The sequence below is a fragment of the Rhinatrema bivittatum genome, chromosome 7 (assembly GCF_901001135.1).
Source record: "Rhinatrema bivittatum chromosome 7, aRhiBiv1.1, whole genome shotgun sequence".
Taxonomy (NCBI): Eukaryota; Metazoa; Chordata; class Amphibia; order Gymnophiona; family Rhinatrematidae; genus Rhinatrema; species Rhinatrema bivittatum.
The window spans coordinates 308,871,309-308,892,668 of record NC_042621.1 but is presented as its reverse complement, the minus strand read 5'-3'; the positions used below and the strand labels follow the sequence as shown (position 1 = coordinate 308,892,668).

Below are 21,360 nucleotides of genomic sequence, written 5' to 3'. Positions count from 1 at the left end.
TAAATGTGCGGAGAGAAATCCACATCACAGCCCTCCAAATCTCCTCAATAGAAGTTGATTTCAGATGGGCACCTGGCACAGCCATGGTGGCTCTGATATTATGACCCATGACTTGCCCACTTATTGGTACACCTGCTTGGGCATAAAAGGTGGTGCAGTCTGCTATCCAATCACAAACTGCTTGGCTACAGCAAGTCTACGTTTGTTTGGATTAAAGGAAAGAAACAGCTGGGTGAACTGTGTAAGGACTCTGGTCTGCTCCAAGTAGGAGAAAAGGGATAGAGACATAATAAGCATTTCAGAAACATGGTGGAAGGAGGATAATCAATAGGACACTATAATATCAGGGTATACTATACATTACATCGACACAACAGGGCAGATGGGATTAGTATAAGGGTGGCACTATATGTTAAAGATGGCACACAGTCAGGGCTGGTGCAAGGGTATTAGGTGCCTTAGGCAAATTTTCTGCCTTGTGCCCGCCGCCCCCCCCTTCCTGGTCCAGGCCCTGCCTCTGGTCCCCTCATTCACTCAGACGGGCCCCCTCTCTTACACACTCTTAGGTACTTTGTCTCATTCACACTCGCACCCTTCCACAGGCTCCTTCCCTCTCGCTCACTAACACCATTGCTCTCTCATACACACACAATCCCTCTCACTTACACACACACACACACACACACACACACACAAAGAGAGGCGCCGCTCATGGCCCACTGAGACTCTGCTTCTCTCAGTCATGAGCAGGATGGCTGCTGCCTGTGGCCCGCCGAGTCTCCGCCATTTGTGGCCCTCTCTACTCTTCTCAGTTGCGAGTGGGATAGGCTCTGCTCACGGCCCCACATGGCTGCTCTTTGCCACCTCCTAATGACTGGCATCCTAGGCATCCGACTAGTTCGCCTATTGGGATGCACTGGCCCTGCATACAGTCAGGCAATATAAAAATCCTGTAAGAAACAAAATGCAGTGCGAAATCCTTATGGACAGAAATTACAGGTGTCATGGCTAAGAGTATAGCAATGGGAGTATACTACTGGCTACCTGACCAAGACAAGACTGTGAAATGTAGCAAAAAATTAGAAAGGCAAATAAAATTGGAAACACAATAATAATGGGGGATATCAGCTACCCTGGTAGTATTGACTGGGTCAGTGTCTCATTGGGACATGCTAGAGAGGTTAAGTTTCTAGATTCCCTGAATGATTGCTTTATGGAACAGCTGGTCCTAGAACTGACAAGAGGGGCAGCTACTTTAGATCCAGTCCTCACTGGAACACAAGGCCTGATAAGGGGTTACTGTGGTGGTGGCGACACTTAGCAATAGTGATCCTAATGCAATCAAATTTCACATAATCATTGGAGTGAGGACATTAAGTAAAACTGCTGAAGTAGCATATAAAAGAATTCTATGACAGAATGAGGAAACTAGTTAGACAGAAACTATAAGGAAAATGTGCCAGGGTTAAAAGTTAGTATATGAGGAATGGACATTGTTTCAGAATACCCTCAGATAAAATGTATTCCTTGCATTGAAAACTGCCAGCATGGTTTTACAGTGAGATGAAAGAGGCAGCTAAAGCCAAAAGACAACTTTAACAAATGGAAATGATGCAAACAGGGCACGAGCATAAGTACTGGCAGGTTAGATGTGGAAGAGTGAGGCAGCCCATGAGAGGATTAGAGGAGAAGCTTGCCAGAGAGGCAATGAGGGAGTCACACGGGTTAGGGCCATGATAGAAGATTATAAAATCACGAGTGGGGTGGAATGGATAAACAGAGAACAGTTATTTATCGTTTTAAATAACACTAAAAGAAGTGGGCATGCTGTGAAACTAACAAGCAACAGATTTAAAACAAATTATAGAAAATACTTTTTCACTCAATTCAAACTCAAGCTGAGTAATCTGTTGCCAGAGGACGTGGTGAAGGCGACGAGCATAGCGGGGTTTAAAAGAGATTTGGACAAATTCCTGACGGGAAAGTCCATAACCCATTATTAGCAAACTAGACTAGGGAAAGCCGTCACTCTCCCTGGGAGATGTACTTTTTGGGATCTGCCAGGTACTTGTGACCTGAGCTGGCCACTGTCCGAGGAGATAGGATGCTTTCCTCCATGGACCTTGTTCTGACCCAAGATGGCGTTTCTTATACTCTTATCTTATGTTTCCATGAGTGCCGTCTAGGGCTTTGCCTCTGCCGGTAATGTTTTCCCCATGTGACATGTTTGTGCTTCCTCTCATTGTCATGGCCACTCCCCCAACTTTTAGGGACTGGTTACCTCCCCCATATAAGCAGGTGCAGCAAAGGCTCTTTCTTCTCCTCCAGCTGATTGACCAAGGATCTGGCGTAGCTGCCCCCAGCAAGTCCCTCTTGCATCCAACGGGTACTTTATAAAGGGTCAGGATCTGAGTGAACAGCTCATTACCAATTACAATCGAGAGATATGCAAATTAAGACTGAGCTTTCAAGTATTTTTTAGTATTTATTTATCATTGTTTTGTGCCCTCCTATAATGAATCCAGCTAACGACTGCATTGTGATAATTCTTTGCAACTATTTTGTAACTATTTTGGATTTCTTTTTAATGATGACAATTAGTGATTGTGTCATATGAGTACAGCCCATTATTGCATCGTGTTTTTAGTATATGGTATAATGACATTGAAGGGGTTTATTTATAGATAGGAAGTCAATGTCTAATTAGATTTATTCATATGAGCGGTGTTAAAAAGCTATGGGGTAGATTTTTTTAAAAAGCGCGATCGCGTACTTTTGTTCGCGCGAGGGCCCTGCTTGCGTAAATCCAGGCGGATTTACGCGAGCAGGCCTTTTAAAATCCGCCCGTATATGTATGTATTTGTATCTACTGTTTCTTTTTGCATTTTGACTTGATTTGAGATTCAATGCCAAGAAGTGCAAAGTCATGCATTTGGAGTGCAATAATCCAAAGGAGCTGTACATGATGAAGGGAGAGAGACTGATATGCACGGACAGGGAGAGAGAGACCTCACAGTAATAGTGTCTGACAATATGAAGGTCGCAAAGCAATGTGATAAGGACAGAAAGATGCTGGGCTGCATAGAGAGAGGTATAACCAGCAGAAAAAGAGACGTGATAATGTCCCTGTACAAGTCTTTGTTGAGACTTCATCTGGAGTACTGTGTTCACTTCTGGAGACCGTTTCTCAAAAAGGACAGAGACAGGATGGAGGCGGTCCAGAGAAAGGTGTGGGATCTGCACCGAAAGACTTATGAGACGAGACTGAAAGAACAGTGATGGAATTTAAAAGGGAGTTGGACAAACACAGAGCTCTAGAATGGGTAGAAGTGAATCGGTAATTTACTCTTTCGGATAATAGAAAGACTAGGGGGCACTCCATGAAGTTAGCATGGGGCACATTTAAAACTAATTGGAGAAAGTTCTTTTTCACTCAACGCACAATTAAACTCTGGAATTTGTTGCCAGAGGATGTGGTCAGTGCAGTTAGTATAGCTGTGTTTAAAAAAGGATTGGATAAGTTCTTGGAGGAGAAGTCCATTACCTGCTATTAAGTTCACTTAGAGAATAGCCACTGCCATTAGCAATGGTAACATGGAATAGACTTAGTTTTTGGGTACTTGCCAGGTTCTTATGGCCTGGATTGGCCACTGTTGGAAACAGGATGCTGGGCTTGATGGACCTTTGGTCTGACCCAGTATGGCATTTTCTTATGTTCTTATGAGGATCCTTAGGGGCTAGAGGATGGACAAGAAGAACAGGGGTACCTATTGCTAACTTTAGATGTAGCATTTCTGAATGGGGTAACCTGCACAGAGCCGAAGGTACCGCTCTTCACGGAGGTGGGGGGTTAATCAGCATGGAGTGGCAGTTAATTTCCTAAGCAATTTGCTGAGCAGACTGGATGGACTTTGAGTCTTTATCTACCATCACTTACTGTGTTCTATGTTACATTTTTGGTATTTTTTTATTTGTTAACCTTTCATTTCTTATCAAAGTCGATAAAGGAGAGGTTCTCAGGAGAAGGCCATCTCCTTTTCTGCAGAGGAGAAGAATCTGAGGGGAGACCTGTGGAACCCTCCTGACTGAAGAAGTCCTCAATCCACAGTCATACCCCCAAGAATACTCTGAGTCCCATCCCAACTGGTATGTCGGGGATGTGGGCCTAGCTCTCACCTGACATTCAGATAAGGCCTCTGAAAGGGCAGCCTAGACTGAGATAAACTCCTGCTTCTCAAAGAAGAATCCTCACCCGATGAATTGCCAGTGCTTATCAATGTCAATTCGCCTATAGGAACTGGCATTGAGGCCCTTCTGCCTGGTTCTAGCAAGGACTCAAATAAGGGATTGAAGTCTGTAGGGACACCGATGCCATCAATACCAGTGTACCAACGATCTGCATCTTATGATCCAGGGCCTCCTGGATTTTCTTCTCCAGATCTCCTCAAAAATGCTGATGTTAACTCATAAAAAATACAAATACAAGGGGACACTCTATGAAGTTAGTAAGTAGCTTTATATTTAGGATTGACCACTTACGTGGTTCGTCCATTACAGTTCATTCAGAATGTAGCCACATGTATTCTAACACTAAATAACAAGATCGAATATCTCCCATATTAGCTTCATTACACTGGTTACCAGTATCCTTTCATATTTAAACTAATTCATGATGATTCCTTGATTTGGACTTGCATGTCATTACGCTTTATAGGTCCTCAAGACAGCCTCGTTCACTACATAAGAACAGGCCATACTGGGTCAGACCAAGGGTCCATCAAGCCCAGCATCCTGCTTCCAACAGTGGCCAATCCAGGCCATAAGAACCTGGCAAGTACCCAAAAACTGTCTATTCCATGTTACCATTGCTGATGGCAGTGGCTATTCTCTAAGTGAACTTAATAGCAGGTAATGGACTTTTCCTCCAAGAACTTATCCAATCCTTTTTTAAACACAGCTATACTAACTGCACTAACCACATCCTCTGGCAATAAATTCCAGAGTTTAATTGTGCGTTGAGTAAAAAAGAACTTCCGATTATTTATTTATTTATTTAAATTCTTTTACTATACCGATACTCAAGACGAGATCTTATCATACTAGTTTACAATATAACAGGGGAAACCAATTAACAGCTAAGTAGAAGTCTGGATTAATTAATTAATAAGTATTAATAATTAATTAATAAGTATTAATAAGATTAATTAATAAGTAAAAGTATGGATTAGTTTTAACCATGCCCCATGCTAACTTCATGGAGTGCCCCCTAGTCTTTCTATTATCCGAAAGAGTAAATAACCGATTCATATCTACCCGTTCTAGACCTCTCATGATTTTAAACACCTCTATCATATCCCCCCTCAACCATCTCTTCTCCAAGCTGAACAGCCCTAACCTCTTTAGTCTTTCCTCATAGGGGAGTTGTTCTATTCCCCTTATCATTTTGGTAGCCCTTCTCTGTACCTTCTCCATCGCAATTATATCTTTTTTGAGATGCGGCGACCAGAATTGTACACAGTATTCAAGATGCGGTCTATTAGACGTTCCTACAACGAGAATTGCTAGGCTTGACATCACAAGGAAGAGAGCATTCTCCATTCCGGGCCCCATACTTTTGAATGCCTTACCTGATGCCCTTTGTTTGTGTACAGATTTAAAGGGATTCAAAAGCAACTTGAAGACATTTTTATTTAAGAAGGCTTTTGACACGGAAGTAAGATAAAGGCTCTTCCTTTAAATTCTAAAATCATTTAGTACATCATTCCACTCTGCCAATTGCTATTGAAGACATACATTGTTTTTATTGTAATGTTACTATATTTTGATTTTATGTTTTAAATTATGTATCTGACGATGTGAACCACTAGAAACATTTGTATGGAGAAAGCGGTATATAAAACTTTTTAAACAAATAAATACAACAAATATTAGAAAATGATTTTTCACTCAGTGCTCTGGAAGCTCTGGAATTCATTGCCAGAAAATGTGGTAAAGGCTGTTAGCATATCTGGGTTTGAAAAAGGATTGGACAAGTTCCTGGAGGAGAGGTCCACAAACTGTTATTAACCAGGTAGTCTTGGGGAAAGACATTACTTATCCCTGGGTGTTAGCAGCATGGGATCTATCTACTGTTTGAGATCTTGCCAGATACTTGTGTCCTGGATTGACCACTGTTGGAAACAGACCCTCAGTCTGACCCAGTATGGCAATTCTTATGTTCTGATGAGACAGGAAAAGAGGCCATGGCTTCCTGGGGTAACAGAGGTGCATTGGTGGCTGAAAACAGAACCCTCAGAGACTCACAAATCCTGGGACTGCATGGATCTCCTCTTCATGGGAATGCCTTGGGAGGTTCAAGGCTGCCATTGGAATGTCCCTGCTCCCAACACTGTGCACTGATGGAGGATCATGATGATGCTTCTTGGCCTTCACCCAATACATGTCATCAGGGATCCTGGGACTGCATGGATCTCCTCTTCATGGGAATGCCTTGGGAGGTTCAAGGCAGCCATCGGAATGCCCCTGCTCCCAACATTGTGCACTGATGGAGGATCATGCTGATGCTTCTTGGCCTTCACCCAATACATGTCATCAGGGATCCATGATGCTAGAACCAAAAAGGCTAAACCCCTCACTCTCTTTGGGTGGGAGGAAGCAGATGATAGCCAGTCCCCCTGGGCCTGTCTGATGCTTGAAACTGAGGGGGATCGATGCCCTCATGGGTCAGAGCAGCTCCTGGATTCCTCAATATCAGTGCCTCAAATGCCAATACTGATGAGCTGCATTTACAAACCCCGGAGTGCTTTTTCATGAGCTCAGGCCAAAAACAACACCCCCTAGGGGTCATAGTCCCATAGAGGGGACACCCCCAGACATCATGGTCAGCCTTCAAGCAAAGGACACCTTTATCATGGAGATCCGTGACAGACATGCATCTTACACACAGGGGGCACTTGTCAAAGCCACTGGGTTTTGTTCACCTTCTGGGGCACTGGAGAAAAAATGAATGCAGTGAAATCAAATAACTCAAGTGTCGGGAAAAACCCTGAACAAATACTGCCTCAAAGCACTGCTCCAGTGCACCCTGCAGTCGCTGAAAAACAGGAAAACTTGAAAAATACTCAAAAACCTTCCTAAAGATGACTAAAGGGGTGAGAGAAGACCGCGGGTCCCCACTTTAACAAAATTCATGCACTGCTGGACAACAAATTTTCCCTAACAGCAGGAAAGAGAAAAATCTGTGACTGGTGGGCTCCGCAGACAAGATGACACTGAAGGACCCTCCCCATGGAGATTCGGAGGTAATGCATCCTGCACATGCTCAACGTTTCTAGAAACTTTGAAATCACATTTCTGTACCAGGCTCCATCTGATGATGTCATCAATGTGTGAGGACTGCCATCCTGCTTGTCCTGTCTCTGGTTGAGGATTCCTCACTTTAGATGATCCTCTGAATAACTTACAATGAGCTCTTAAGGACACCCCTAGATGCAGAACCTCTGGAAGGCAGTTTCACATTCCTGGCAGGCCTTCCTTACTCCCGAAGTCAATCCACCTCTATAGATCAATAAAGTAATCTCCCCAGGAAATAAGAATGAAAGGATGTGCTCCGTTTCAGTACGGATCATCTCTTTCACTTGAAACTCTCCTCCCTTTCCTCAAGGCCTAGGAGCTCCACTCTTGAGCCCCAGCCACCTTCCTGGAAGAGAAATAGAAGGAAAGAACAGAGAACAGAAACCTTCTCCTTCTCACCAAGACCACTCCCAGTGGGAAGTGTCTGATTACTTCTTTACTGACCTCATACATAAGTGTCTGTGGACACAGTAAATTGTAAGGGATAAGTGACTTTTAGGACACCTTTATACAGATTTAAAACTGTTTGGTTTTTTCAGCCAACACACAACTAAACCATGGAATTTGTTGCTAGAGAATGTGGTTGAGTCTAGTAATAGAGTCAAGTTTAAAAAGATTTGGGCAAGATTTTGGAGGACAGGACCATTGACATTTATCAGACTGGGTGCTCTACCTCTTACCTCTGGGCATGAGCAACATGGAATGGATGTTACTCTTAAGATCTGATAGGTACCTTCCAATAACCAGGTCTGGCCACTGTCAGAGACAGGATACTGGGCTCAATGGACCATTGATCTGACCCAATATGGCACTTCTTCTGTTCTTAATGTCAACCCACTGTGCCATAGTCTTGAAGTTAAAGCTGATTTTATGCTAGGGTGTGGATCTCAAGAACTGGTTTTATCAGTAACAAAATTGACACCAAAGTACTGAAAACCAATGTTTCAGTTCACTTTAGGAGCCAAGCATGAGCCTTGAGGATCCTCCTGTCCAGCTCTTGCTCAAAGTCTACTGATACCAAAACCAGAGATGCTCTAGGGAAGGAGACATCCTCCTAGGTGACCAGATGGGATGTGGCATAGACCCCTGGATACCACTGCACTTTAGTCACTGATGTGAAAGCCAAGCTCACCTCCATGAAGCCATTTTGGAGTGGGTAATGCAGTTTTCACAATCACGATGATGTTGATTTTGAACACCAAGGGATAAAACTCTTTTGCCCCGGTGCCTCCACATTACATCTGGTGTTGTATCTATTTGAGGCCAAAGTCAAAGCAGAAGGATCCTTTTCCTTCATCAAGTGGGAGGAGCAAACTGGTTTTCCTGTTCCCGCATCTTTTGTTGGGTCTTGGTTCTGAAGATGCTAATTGACCCCTCACTGCTGACAGGCCAACTTTAGACAGTGCAACTCTCAGGGCCGCTGCTAATGAAGATGCTTCAGTATTTGATATAAATCCAAGATGTCAAGGACATTCAATCTTCAAAGCTTGACAGCCCTAGGCGGCATCTTTGCACAGATGACACAACTGGGGATGTCATTCTCTAGCTCCAAACACCTGAAACAATCCCTACGATGATCCATCTTGGACATATTCCAATTGCACAAGGGGCACCATTTGAAGCCGCTGGCCTGTTTCCCTGACATAGTGAAGAAAACCAATGTCATGAAATCAAATTAAATTTTGACGGAAAAATGCAACATGGAGCTCCCAAGATTCCTCGCCATAGAGAGAGAGAATAAAACCCAGGGTGCTGCAGCTATTTTGGAAAAAGAAGGGAAACTTAAATGCTGCTAAAATCTTCCTGGGAAGGTAAAGGTATGACTAAGGAGAAGACAAATCTTGAAAAAACAGCAAGAAGTTAGTATTGTATATGAGGTCCATAATCAGCTGGCTGTGTCCAGACATAGTTACCTGGGCAGCTTTAGTTAACTTTATCAAGATATTCAACCTGAACCTGTGCTGGCTGAATATGCAGTCAAAAGTTACTCAAAGTAATCTGGGTAACTTTAGGCCTGCTATTTGTCCAGGAAGTTATTTGACTAACTTTGTTCAGGCAGTAAGAAACATCAACATTGTCAAGACATGGTAAAACCACACCCCGAAACCCCCCCAGCACCCACCAGCTCTCTTTATCTGGGTACATTTTATTCAGGCAACAATTAGACCGAACAGCAGGTGTGTGGGCACTGAAGCCATTAACTATGGACCTCGATGTTACTGGCTGCTAGACTTCCTGTTCCTACCTTCTCGGGATTACTGGTATCAGCGGTTACTTGAAGTGGCACCAATTGAGACATTAGTATATTTGCTTAGACGAATAAGCAATAGGTTTGAATTTATTTGGAGGAAATGTATGACACACTACGATAATCCAACAACTAAAACTTGAAAAAGAGTATTTCTATGCTAGGGTTAGAACAGGTCTCGGGATGAAAAACTACCCTGATGGGATTTTTTAGTTCTTTTTGCAAGACTGACTTGTAACTAACAGGACACATTTTGTCTCTGGATTTATTTTTGTAAGTGTAATGCTTTGCTTGACACTTCTGTTGTCTATCCAAGAAATAAAGAATTATATAACAGTAAAAATTTTAAAAACCCTTCCAAAACATGGAAGGAGATGTGGAGAAAATGCACCTGATGAAGTTAATGGCCAAGAAACAACTAAGGAAGTCCACGTGGTGGTGGTTGAGTAGGAAGTCCAATGAATGAGCAGGAAAACCTTTTAGGCTTTTCTAAGTGTTGTGAGAAATGCTCGTCATCAGCTCTGTCGGATGGCGTCACTCTCTTAAGAGGATGAGCCTGCTTGTTGATGAAGAAATCTTAATTAATTTTGCTTTCTCTCTCCCTCATCCAAATACTCCTCCACAATACTCATCTTCCAGGAGGTTAAGCATCTCCCCCACACCATCCCCATTCCTACTGACTTTCTGCCCCTCCCAGGCTCTGCCCCACTCCTCACTCCTGGCACCCTTCAGGCAGTAAGCTCTTCAGGAAGGCACTTCTGTATTCTTTCATCTCCATCTCTGTAATGAATTCCAAGGCCAGTAGTTTCCTCCACCCCTAAGTAAAATCACCATGTAAATGAGAAATACCTTTTGCCTGTCTGTCATGAGATTCGGACAAGAACTGCTTAATTTTATCGGATGGGATAGCAAAGGAGATGCCAGCAGTGACCTTCAGGGTGTTAATGCCAATCACCTCACCATCCTGCAACAAGAAAAAAAGCATTCAGCAGCATGTGTGAGATGTGAACAAAACCAAGAGACACATCTGCAGCCCGTCAGCACCTCCACAATAAGCATGGTTTGCATTAAGGGTAGTAACTGTCGCGCCATGCAGGTTACCCCCATGTTTCTGTTAAGAGTAGTAACTGCTGCTCCGTGCAAGTTACCCCCATGTTTCTGTTAAGGGCAGTAACTGCTGCTCCGTGCAAGTTACCCCCATGTTTCTGTTAAGGGCAGTAACTGCTGCTCCGTGCAAGTTACCCCCATGTTTCTGTTAAGGGCAGTAACTGCTGCTCCGTGCAGGTTACCCCCATGTTTCTGTTAAGGGCAGTAACTGCTGCTCCGTGCAAGTTACCCCCATGTTTCTGTTAAGGGTAGTAACTGTCACTCTGTGCAGGTTACCCCCATGTTTCTGTTAAGGGTAGTAACTGCTGCTCCGTGCAGGTTACCCCCATGTTTCTGTTAAGGGTAGTAACTGCTGCTCCGTGCAGGTTACCCCCATGTTCTGTTAAGGGTAGTAACTGCTGCTCCGTGCAGATTACCCCCATGTTTCTGTTAAGGGTAGTAACTGCTGCTCCGTGCAAGTTACCCCCATGTTTCTGTTAAGGGCAGTAACTGCTGCTCCGTGCAAGTTACCCCCATGTTTCTGTTAAGGGCAGTAACTGCTGCTCCGTGCAAGTTACCCCCATGTTTCTGTTAAGGGCAGTAACTGCTGCTCCGTGCAAGTTACCCCCATGTTTCTGTTAAGGGCAGTAACTGCTGCTCCGTGCAGGTTACCCCCATGTTTCTGTTAAGGGCAGTAACTGCTGCTCCGTGCAAGTTACCCCCATGTTTCTGTTAAGGGCAGTAACTGTCACTCTGTGCAGGTTACCCCCATGTTTCTGTTAAGGGCAGTAACTGCCGCTCTGTGCAGGTTACCCCCATGTTTCTGTTAAGGGCAGTAACTGCCGCTCTGTGCAGGTTACCCCCATGTTTCTGTTAAGGGCAGTAACTGCTGCTCCGTGCAAGTTACCCCCATGTTTCTGTTAAGGGTAGTAACTGCCGCTCCATGCAGGTTACCCCCATGTTTCTGTTAAGGGTAGTAACTGCCGCTCCATGCAGGTTACCCCCATGTTTCTGTTAAGGGTAGTAACTGCTGCTCCGTGCAAGTTACCCCCATGTTTCTGTTAAGGGTAGTAACTGCTGCTCCGTGCAAGTTACCCCCATGTTTCTGTTAAGGGTAGTAACTGCTGCTCCGTGCAGGTTACCCCCATGTTTCTGTTAAGGGTAGTAACTGCCGCTCCATGCAGGTTACCCCCATGTTTCTGTTAAGGGCAGTAACTGCTGCTCCGTGCAAGTTACCCCCATGTTTCTGTTAAGGGTAGTAACTGCTGCTCCGTGCAGGTTACCCCCATGTTTCTGTTAAGTGTAGTAACTGCCGCACCATGCAGGTTACCCCCATGTTTCTGTTAAGTGTAGTAACTGCCGTTCTGTGCAGGTTACCCCCATGTTTCTGTTAAGGGCAGTAACTGCCGCTCTGTGCAGGTTACGTCCATGTTTCTGTTAAGGGAAGTAACTGCCGCTCCGTGCAGGTTACCTCCATGCATTCTGTTAAGGGTAGTAACTGCCGCTCCATGCAGGTTACCCCCATGTTTCTGTTAAGGGTAGTAACTGCCGCTCCATGCAGGTTACCCCCATGTTTCTGTTAAGGGCAGTAACTGCTGTTCTGTGCAGGTTACCCCCATGTTTCTGTTAAGGGAAGTAACTGCTGCTCCATGCAGGTTACCCCCATGCATTCTGTTAAGGGCAGTAACTGCCGCTCCATGCAGGTTACCCCCATGCATTCTGTTAAGGATAGTAACCGCTTTTCTGTGCAGTTATCCTCAAGTTCTATGATAACCCATAAAAATTGCAGCTAGTAACATTTTTTACTGGGTGATGAGCATTTTTTGAACATTCAGAGAGTGCTTTGCTTATGGACTTGGCCGTACAAGCAGTCCTGTGCTTTTTCCCTTATGCCAGAGTCTCAGTACCCCAGGGCCCTCAGCTGTTGTCTGAATCCAATTCCCCTTTCCCCCTGCCGTCAAAGTGGGGATCAATGTTGCAGTTGCATTAAAGGCATGAAGGATTATTGATAAAGGTTAGAAATCTCCATGCCTTTGGCTAAGGGTAGATCTGATCCTGCAAGGCACTTCTTATGCTCTGATGCCATGTCTTAGCCTGCAAACCATTTCATAACACGGACTGAAATGCTGTTTCGAGCAGATGCAACCAGAAGCATTAAACTAGACTTTATTTTTTATATGCTCGTGCTGTCTGATGTTTTTCCTGTTTAAGTTTTGGGAAAGCTTCCCCGATTTCCTTCCATTTTCCAGGAGTCCCTGGTTCTTACACTTTCATTGACTCTGGAGATGGGGGATGTTTTCATGCGGCAGCTGAGTTTGCTTGCCTACGTGCCCTGGCCGTTTCCCTGTGCCGGCTGCAGTTCTGCCTTGCAGCCACCAGAGGGTGCTTGTCACACATGGATAACCACGTTCCATCCTTGGACACGTTAGAGAAAGCAGATTAATGTCATGAACGCGGGCACTGTTAACAAGCACCGGAGCCGTGGCCAGGCAATTTGGCACCTACGGCCAAGTGAAAAGCTGCGCCCTCACCAATTACGCAACACATGACACCTCGAGTTGGGAGACTCTGTTCAGTGTTTGTACAGCAATGCCCATGGCCAGTGCAAGGGGATTAGGTGCCTTCCACCCTATCACACACAATTTAAAATTATGCATTTATTATACTGATTTTACATGAAACAACATTCAAAGCACAGCCTTCTGAGGTAAAAATATCACTTACAAAATGTGTATTATATTTACATGCACTGCTGAGGTGCCAACCAGAAAACCCTGCAAAAAAGCAAGCAATAGTTGGAGCCTCTATGGTATTAGGCCTACTGTAATGCATCTTGGGCATGGGCGTGACCCTCAGAGAGCCCCGAGAAAAGAGAATTTCCATATCAAAGCAACACTAACTGCCAGCAGTCATGCAGCAACTATCCTAATAATGAAAGTTAATACTGCGAGTATTACACCAGGCCTAAAGTAGTAATATTAGGAAAACAGAACAAGCCAAGCTGCTATAGATCCCCACACATGCAGAACACAGATAGACCCTCAAATACAGAATAAATGTAACATTCAGTTGAAATATATACACAGCGCACTTCACTGCTTCAAAGGCAGGGGGATGAAGAAAAGTGGATTTATATTCTGGCAACCATCAAGGACTGAATTGCACAGTCTGGGTAAACAAATAAGCGTGGAAGTAACTTGCTTATTGCGGCAGTTATTACCCCTAACCAATTAAGCTAGATATTTCACTTAGATGCAGCTCCATCACTGCTCTCTACATTAATGGTGGGGGTGGAAGGGAAATAGAACCAAAGGTTACTAAGGGCCAAGAGAAACAGATAAGTATGAGAAAAAAAATTGTGAAAGCTTGCTGGGCAGACTGGACGGGCCGTTTGGTCTTCTTCTGCCGTCATTTCTATGTTTCTATATAAATAGAAATGTACAGACAAAAACTGGAAACCGCAATAAGCCAAATTCTGTATGCACTGCAACAATGTAAAAACCTGAAACATTACCATTCCTCATAAAACAAAATTAGTAAAACCATACCAATAAAAATAATTCAAAACAATTAATGAATAGAATAATATTGAATAATTAAAAACTCATAGAAAAATCTTCCAAACATCAATAAAATATTTCAAAACACAAACATCAAATAACACCCAACAATTAAAATAAGGATTTTAAAAAATCCCCCGTTCTCTATATCTTGAAACTTTTGATTTCCAGATGCCCTGAAATTGTCATGGTTTAGCAGGCAAAAAGTAACTGTGGTAGTTGTGCACACACATGTTCTTTCTCACTTTCCCACAAACAAGCACACATACTCACTCTCCCACACTGATGCACATGTGCTCTCTCACTCTTCCACAAACAAGCACATATGCTCTCTCACTCTCCCACATACAAGCACACATGCTCTTTCACTCTTCCGTATACACACACACATGTTCTCTCACTCTCCCATACACACATACATGCTCGCTCACTCTACCACACACAAGCACACATGCTCTCTCTCTCACACACACACATGCTCTCTCACTCTCCCACAAACAAGCACACATGCTCTCTCACTCTCCCATACACACATACATGCTCTCTCACTCTCCCATACACACATACATGCTCTCTCACTCTTCCACACACAAGCACACAAGCTTTCTCACTCTCCCACAAACAAGCACACATGCTAACTTTCACTCTCCCACACACAAGCACACATGCTCTCTCACTCTCCCACACACACACACGCTCTCTCACTCTCCCACAAACAAGCACACATGCTCTCTCACTCTCCCACATACACATACACACACACATGATATCTCACTTTCCCTCACACAAGCACACATGCTAACTTTCACTCTCCCACACACAAGCACACATTCTCTCACTCTCCCACACGCACGCATAAATGCTGTCTCACTTTCCCACACACAAGAATAAATGCTCTCTCTCACTCCCACTTTCCCACACACAAGCACATATGCTCTCTCAGTCTTCCACACACAAGCACACATGCTCTCTCACTCTCCCACATACGCACACACATGCTCTCTCACTTTCCCCACACACAAGCACATGCTCTCACTCACTTCCTCCTTTACTTAGCAGGCAGCAGTAGTCTCCTCCTTCAGTTCTGTGGTCAAGGGAACAACTTCCGGCCACAGGGCATCAGACTACGTCTGGTAGAGCACGCTCCTCTTCCTCCTCCTCAGCAGTGCGGCCCCGCCGAAATCGACGGCATCATAAGTTTTGCCTTAGTAAGTGGAAAAGCAGAGCAGCCCAACCAGAATCAGCAGTGTAGCCTGCGGGGTCACGCTGCTTTTCCACTTAGTAAAGCCGCATTGACCATACCATCAATTTTGATGGGGTTGCACTGCTTTTTCTTTTGCTGTGTACGCCCTGTCTGCACTGCTCTCCTCAGCACATGGCAGCAGTAGCGGTGCCTTACATTACCAATAAGAATCAGCCATAATAGGCCACTAGCAGAAGGCTCAGTTCAGTGGATGTATAGGGAGATAACTGAAGTTCTAGCCACTCAGCAAAACTATTTTTTAGATCATTTGACAGCATTGCATCAACAGTTTTAGAAAATGGATACAAGGTCTTATTCAAATGATATTCAACTACTCATAGATTACAAAAAATATACTCACAGGTGTCATAACTGTTGTAGATAAATACAGAAAAAAGAGACCATAAAGCATAAACAGAAACGATCAGACAAAAACTGAACTGGAAATCTCAACAAGCCAGACGCTGTATGCAGTGCAACATTACCATTCCTCAGAAAACATGAAAGAATAAATTAAAGAAATATAAATCATGAATCATGATAGAAAAACCATACTGATAAAAAGAATAAATATGAAAGTAATGTGTCTAGTGGAGAGATCCAAGATGGCGCCTTAATTTACTTTCCAAAATCCCCCATACAAGGCGCAAACGGAGGGCTAAACAGAGGATTCATCTTGCTGCCTCAATGGACACCTCTGGTTTTGGTCCAATGGATGCCCACATTGTCCACAGAATATTGTCGGATGAGCAACCTTTGGAGGAGGAGGCTGAAGAGGATGTGCTTGACTCACCCCTAGGTTTCTCCATTTTTTATCCCTGATAACAAGGATTCCAGTGGCGAACCTGGCTGTCTCCAGGGACCCGGCTGTGTGAGTGGGAGAGATGCAAACAATATTATGCTCAGGCTTGTGAACCCTTGGGCCGACGGGAGGATGGAATACCTTAGGAGGAAGATCCATAGGTTCTCCCATTGGGTGGCGAGGCAGGAACAGAAGACGTGACCAGCTGACCCTCGGCACTGGAGACAGAGGCGACTGTGGAGGCAGACGAAGAGTCGTGACGTCGAAGAAAGGAAGTGTGTCTTCGCCACTGGAAGTCCGCGGCCCCCCAGGAGGAGCCCGTAGGGACCCGGACCGCTGGGACTTAGGTGGACCTTTGAGAGGTCAAGAAGTTCGGTGCAAGGGCTGACTGGAGCTTCACCCCTGGAAGCCCGCGGTCCCCCCGGGAGGAGCCCTTAGGGACCCAGGCCACTGGGACTTAGGTGGGCCCTTGGAGACGATGGTCAAGAAGAAGTCTGGGGTCAAGTGCCAGAGGGTCGTCGCTTACCAGTCCAAGGTCATACACCGAGGGATCACCACTTGCCAGTCCAAAGTCACACACCAGAGAATCACCGCTTGCCAGTCCGAAGTCACACACCAGAGAATCACCGCTTGCCAATTCGAAGTCACACACCAGAGAATCACCGTAGCCAAGCCGAAGTCAGGAACCAGGAATCACCATAGCCAAGCCGAAGTCAGGAACCAGGAACACAAAGACGAACCAGAAACAAGGATTCAAGACACTAGAAGACTCACCGAAGCAAGCAGACTTAGTTGCCAAGTCAAGGAATGAGCAGAGGAAGCCTCCTTTTATCCTTCCTCTGCTCTGGCTCATAAGGAACAGCTGTGGATAGTTAAAGGGATCAGGTCCCTTTAAATCCATTGAGGGAGCGCGGCCTCGCACCTATGGCGGCCATCTTGGATCCAGTCCACGGAGGAAGTCATCCCGACTCTGCGAGGGGAGAACAAAGTGCTGCCCCTGCCAACAGCCACCATGGAGGCCCGCGCTGGCTCGATGACTAGCTGGCCCCGACTCTCTCGGCCTCTTCGATGCCACCAGTGGTGACCCGCCACCGCGGGTGAGTTAGGGGGCATGGCCGCAGTCGTCTGCGGCCGTGGGACACAACAAACAGAAGAAGCTGCTGCCCCGCGAATCCGAGCAGGGCCATTGCTGTCCGAGAGTAAAGGAGCAGAAACTGGAGAAGACTCCAAGACTGAGTTTGGGTATGCTGGCTCGCCGACATTGGGGATTTTCCATTGCGGGGGTTGAGGCATTTTCCACTCCTATTGTACAGCCTCAATAGTTTGCCTTTCGACCCTTCCTGGTAAGACCAAGGCATTTCACATTGCAAACTATATGGGAGGCTATTGAAACTCTCAGGATTTCATTTTCATCACAGTTAAATCCCCTAGTACTGAAAGTAAATGTAAATTTTTTACATTTTTTACATAAAGTTTTACGTTCTTTGTAACCGGTTTGATTTGTATCTAATGCAGGAAGATCGGTATATAAAAACAAAAAAATAAATAAATAAATAAATAAATAAATAAATGGGGAAAGAATATCAAATTTGGAAGCCACCAATGTTTCTTTTGAGCAAAAGAATGAAGAAGCTAAACTGGAAATTCAGGGACTCGTGAACTTTTAATGAAAGAGAACCAACTCTTGAAAAATAAAGTAGAAAATCTGGAAAATATCACTTCGCTTCATAAATGTTCCTAAATTACCACACGTTTCAACTAAAGATGCCTTCAGGAAATATCTTGTGGATATACTCGGATACCCCCGTATCTAAATCCTTTTATTTACCTTCATTCCGAAGGGGAAATGAAGTTGAAGAAATGGACCCTTTAGTAGCTAGAAACACGAATGCCTGGAAACCTCAGACCGCGCTCTGACGGAGGCCGCCACTATCGTCTGTCTCAGCCTGGCCGAGACCGCTCGGAATCTCTTCTCCAGTTCAACGTCATCACATATCCTGATGTGTCCAGAGAAACTCAGAAGTTTCTCTTAATGAGACCCAGAGTGCTCTAAACTGCAGCTTATTCCTTCTTAAAATTCCTCCGCAAATCTCCAGGGCAATTGTCTTCACTTCACCAAGCAGATGGGGCTCCCCTTAGCGGACAAGTGTGCTTAATAATTGTAAATGCCACTATTTCCACTGCTATTTCTTTTATTATTTTACCTGAGTAATTTTCCTGGAATTATGTGACGGGATCTCTCTTTCTGGACTTTAAGATATCTCATTATTTCCTTTTTTCAAACAAGTTTTTCTTCTTGTAATTCAATTAAATCTACATAAATAAAATATTCAAATCATCCGATAAATAAAAAATGTTATAAATTTCCAGAAATACCAAAAAATATTTCAAAACAGTAGAAATGTCAAATAACCTTTAAGAATTAAAACTAATAAAGATTTAAAAATCTCCCGCTCTCCATTCCTGAGATCGTTTGATTTCCAGTTATCTGAGATTATCGTGAAATGGAGGAGGTGGGGACTCCCTCAATGGATTTATCTTCTCTCTCTCACACACACACACTTATATGTTCATTCTCTCGCACACTCCCTATTGCGAGCCCCATCCGCGTCCGGCCCACGCACAGGCCTGCTCACCTCGCTAGCTCCTCTGCAAGTCATGGGTCGGCCTCCCCAGTGGCAGCCGCGAGCTCCTCCAGGCCTCGGCGTCCCGCGGCGGTGGTAGCCGGGCCTTCCACTGCGCACCAGACCTCACGCCAGAGTTCAGCATTTCCAGTGGCGTTGGTCACGCCCCTACAAGCGCACGGACCGCCAGGTCTCTTGTAGGGCCAGGGGCGGGTCCTAGCCCCATGGCACGCCCTGATTGAAGGAATGATATAAGGAAGTCCCTGCCTGCACTTCCTTGCCTTGACAATTGGGTCGGCATTTTATTGTCTGCTAGATTGTCTCTGCGTTCTCAGCCTTGTTCCAGTCTTGTTCCAGTTTGTTCCAGGATCCTACTGTTCCAGCGTCCTACTGTTCCAGCGTCTGTCTGTTCGTCCTCCCAGGTAGTACCCTCAGACTGTCTCTCTGGTATTGACCTCGGCTTGTTCCTTGACCTTCCTGTCTGCTGCCTGCATCCTGACCTCTGCCTGCCTTGTGACCTCGTTTGACCTCTGGAACCTGACCTCTGCCTTGTTGACTACTCCTTGGACTGACCCTTGGATTCTGACCTCAGCTTCCATTGACCACGTCTCCTGATTCTGGCTCTGTCCCTTGCCTTGTCGTCATCTCCGCTGTTTGGGTCTTCCTTGCCTCTCCAGATCAACAGCGCGAAGCCCGACCACGCTCCCTTGCTGATTGTGTGCATGCCTCTCTACTACCTCTCCGGGAGACCCTGCGAGGCCCACCTGTCCCAGCGGCCCGGGTCCCTACGGGCTCCATCTGGGGGGGACCTCGGGCTTCCAGTGGTGAAGCTCATCCTAGGCTCTGTCTCCTCCTGTGCTCCACCTCCTGGGGGCAGGTGCTTCCTGGTTCCTACCAGGGAGCCATTCTCCACTGCTCCAGGACAAGGGTCCACTTCCAAGCACAATACTCCCTCTCTCATACGCATGCCTGTACTCTCACATACACTCCCTCTCTCATATATAAGCAGGTTCTCTTACTCTCATATACACAGGCTTTCACACACACACACACACATCAGTCATAATAGTAAAACTATACTAATAGAAAAAATAAATCTTTCAAAACAGCTGACAAACAGGACGTCATTCAATAATTAAACAAAAAATTATTTAAAAAGTTCTCAAAACCCAATAAAATATTTCAAAATAGACAAATCAAATAACACCCAACAGTTAAATCTAATAAGAAAAAAATCTTCTACTCTCCATAACTAGGATCTTTTAATTTCCAGCCAAAATCCTGAGATTGTCATGGATTGGGGGAAGGGGCTGTACATACTTTATCCTCTCTCTCGCACATATATATACTTACACACTCCGTCTAACATACATATAGCCATGTCCTCATATACACAGGCTCTCTCTCCCTCACACACACACACATACATAGGCTGTCACACTCATCACACACATGCTCTCTCACAGCCACCATAAGTACAGGCTCTTGCTCTCTCACACAAACACACACACATGCACACACATGCATTCAGCCTCTCTGATAAATCCACACACTCACATGCATTTAGGCTCTTTTTTTCTCACGCACACACATAGGATGTGTCAGAAACATACATACAGGTTCTCTCATGCACTCACACAGTTACACATGTATTCAAGCTCTCTCAAGCATCCACAAACTCGTATATGCTCTCTTTTTCTCTCTCACTCACACACACATATGCTGTGTTACATACCATACACACACATGCATACAGACTCTCTCTTCCTCTCTCATACATACACACATAGGCTGTTTCATACACACACATACATGCATACAGGCTCTCACTCTCACACACATACACTTAGGCTCTCTCACCCACCGACACATGTATGCAGGTTCTCACTCTCACACAAATACACATGCATACAGGCTCTCACTCACACAGACATACACACTGCTCTCTCACACACTCACACATACACACAGGCTCTCTCTCCCACCGACACATGTATGCAGGTTCTCACTCTCACACAAGCAAACATGCATACAGGCTCTCACTCACACAGACATACACACTGCTCTCTCACACACTCACACATACATACAGGCTCTCACATTCTCTCACACACATGCACAAATACAGAGGCTCTTTCTCAGGCACATATACCATAAATACATTCTCAGGGCCTCCCCCTTCCTGGCCTTCTCTTTCTTCAGGCCATAATGGAATGGGCTCGGTTGTGGCTCCTCTTGCTTTGGGCCGTGGGCTTGCCAGGTTTCTTATTTCTTCAGGCTGCAGGGAGATGGACTACACTGCGGCCCCACCACCCTCCTCTTTCCTTGGACCCTGGTGAGATGTGCTAAACTCTGGTCCTGCTGGGCCTGCTGTTTCTTCAGGCTGTGGCGAGATGGGCCTCCTCTTTCCTTGGACCCTGGTGAGATGTGCTAAACTCTGGTCC

The 21,360-nt window shown here is 45.1% G+C and overlaps 1 protein-coding gene across 1 annotated transcript in view; it reads right to left on the bottom strand.

Annotated features, from left to right (window-relative positions):
* Positions 1–21,360, bottom strand: part of HTRA1 (HtrA serine peptidase 1) — a 110,190-nt gene that overhangs the window by 11,226 nt on the left and 77,604 nt on the right. Inside the window, exon 6 of the mRNA XM_029610570.1 lies at positions 10,451–10,565. Within this exon, the coding sequence (XP_029466430.1) occupies positions 10,451–10,565 (115 nt within the window). The remainder of the gene's footprint in view (positions 1–10,450; positions 10,566–21,360) is intronic.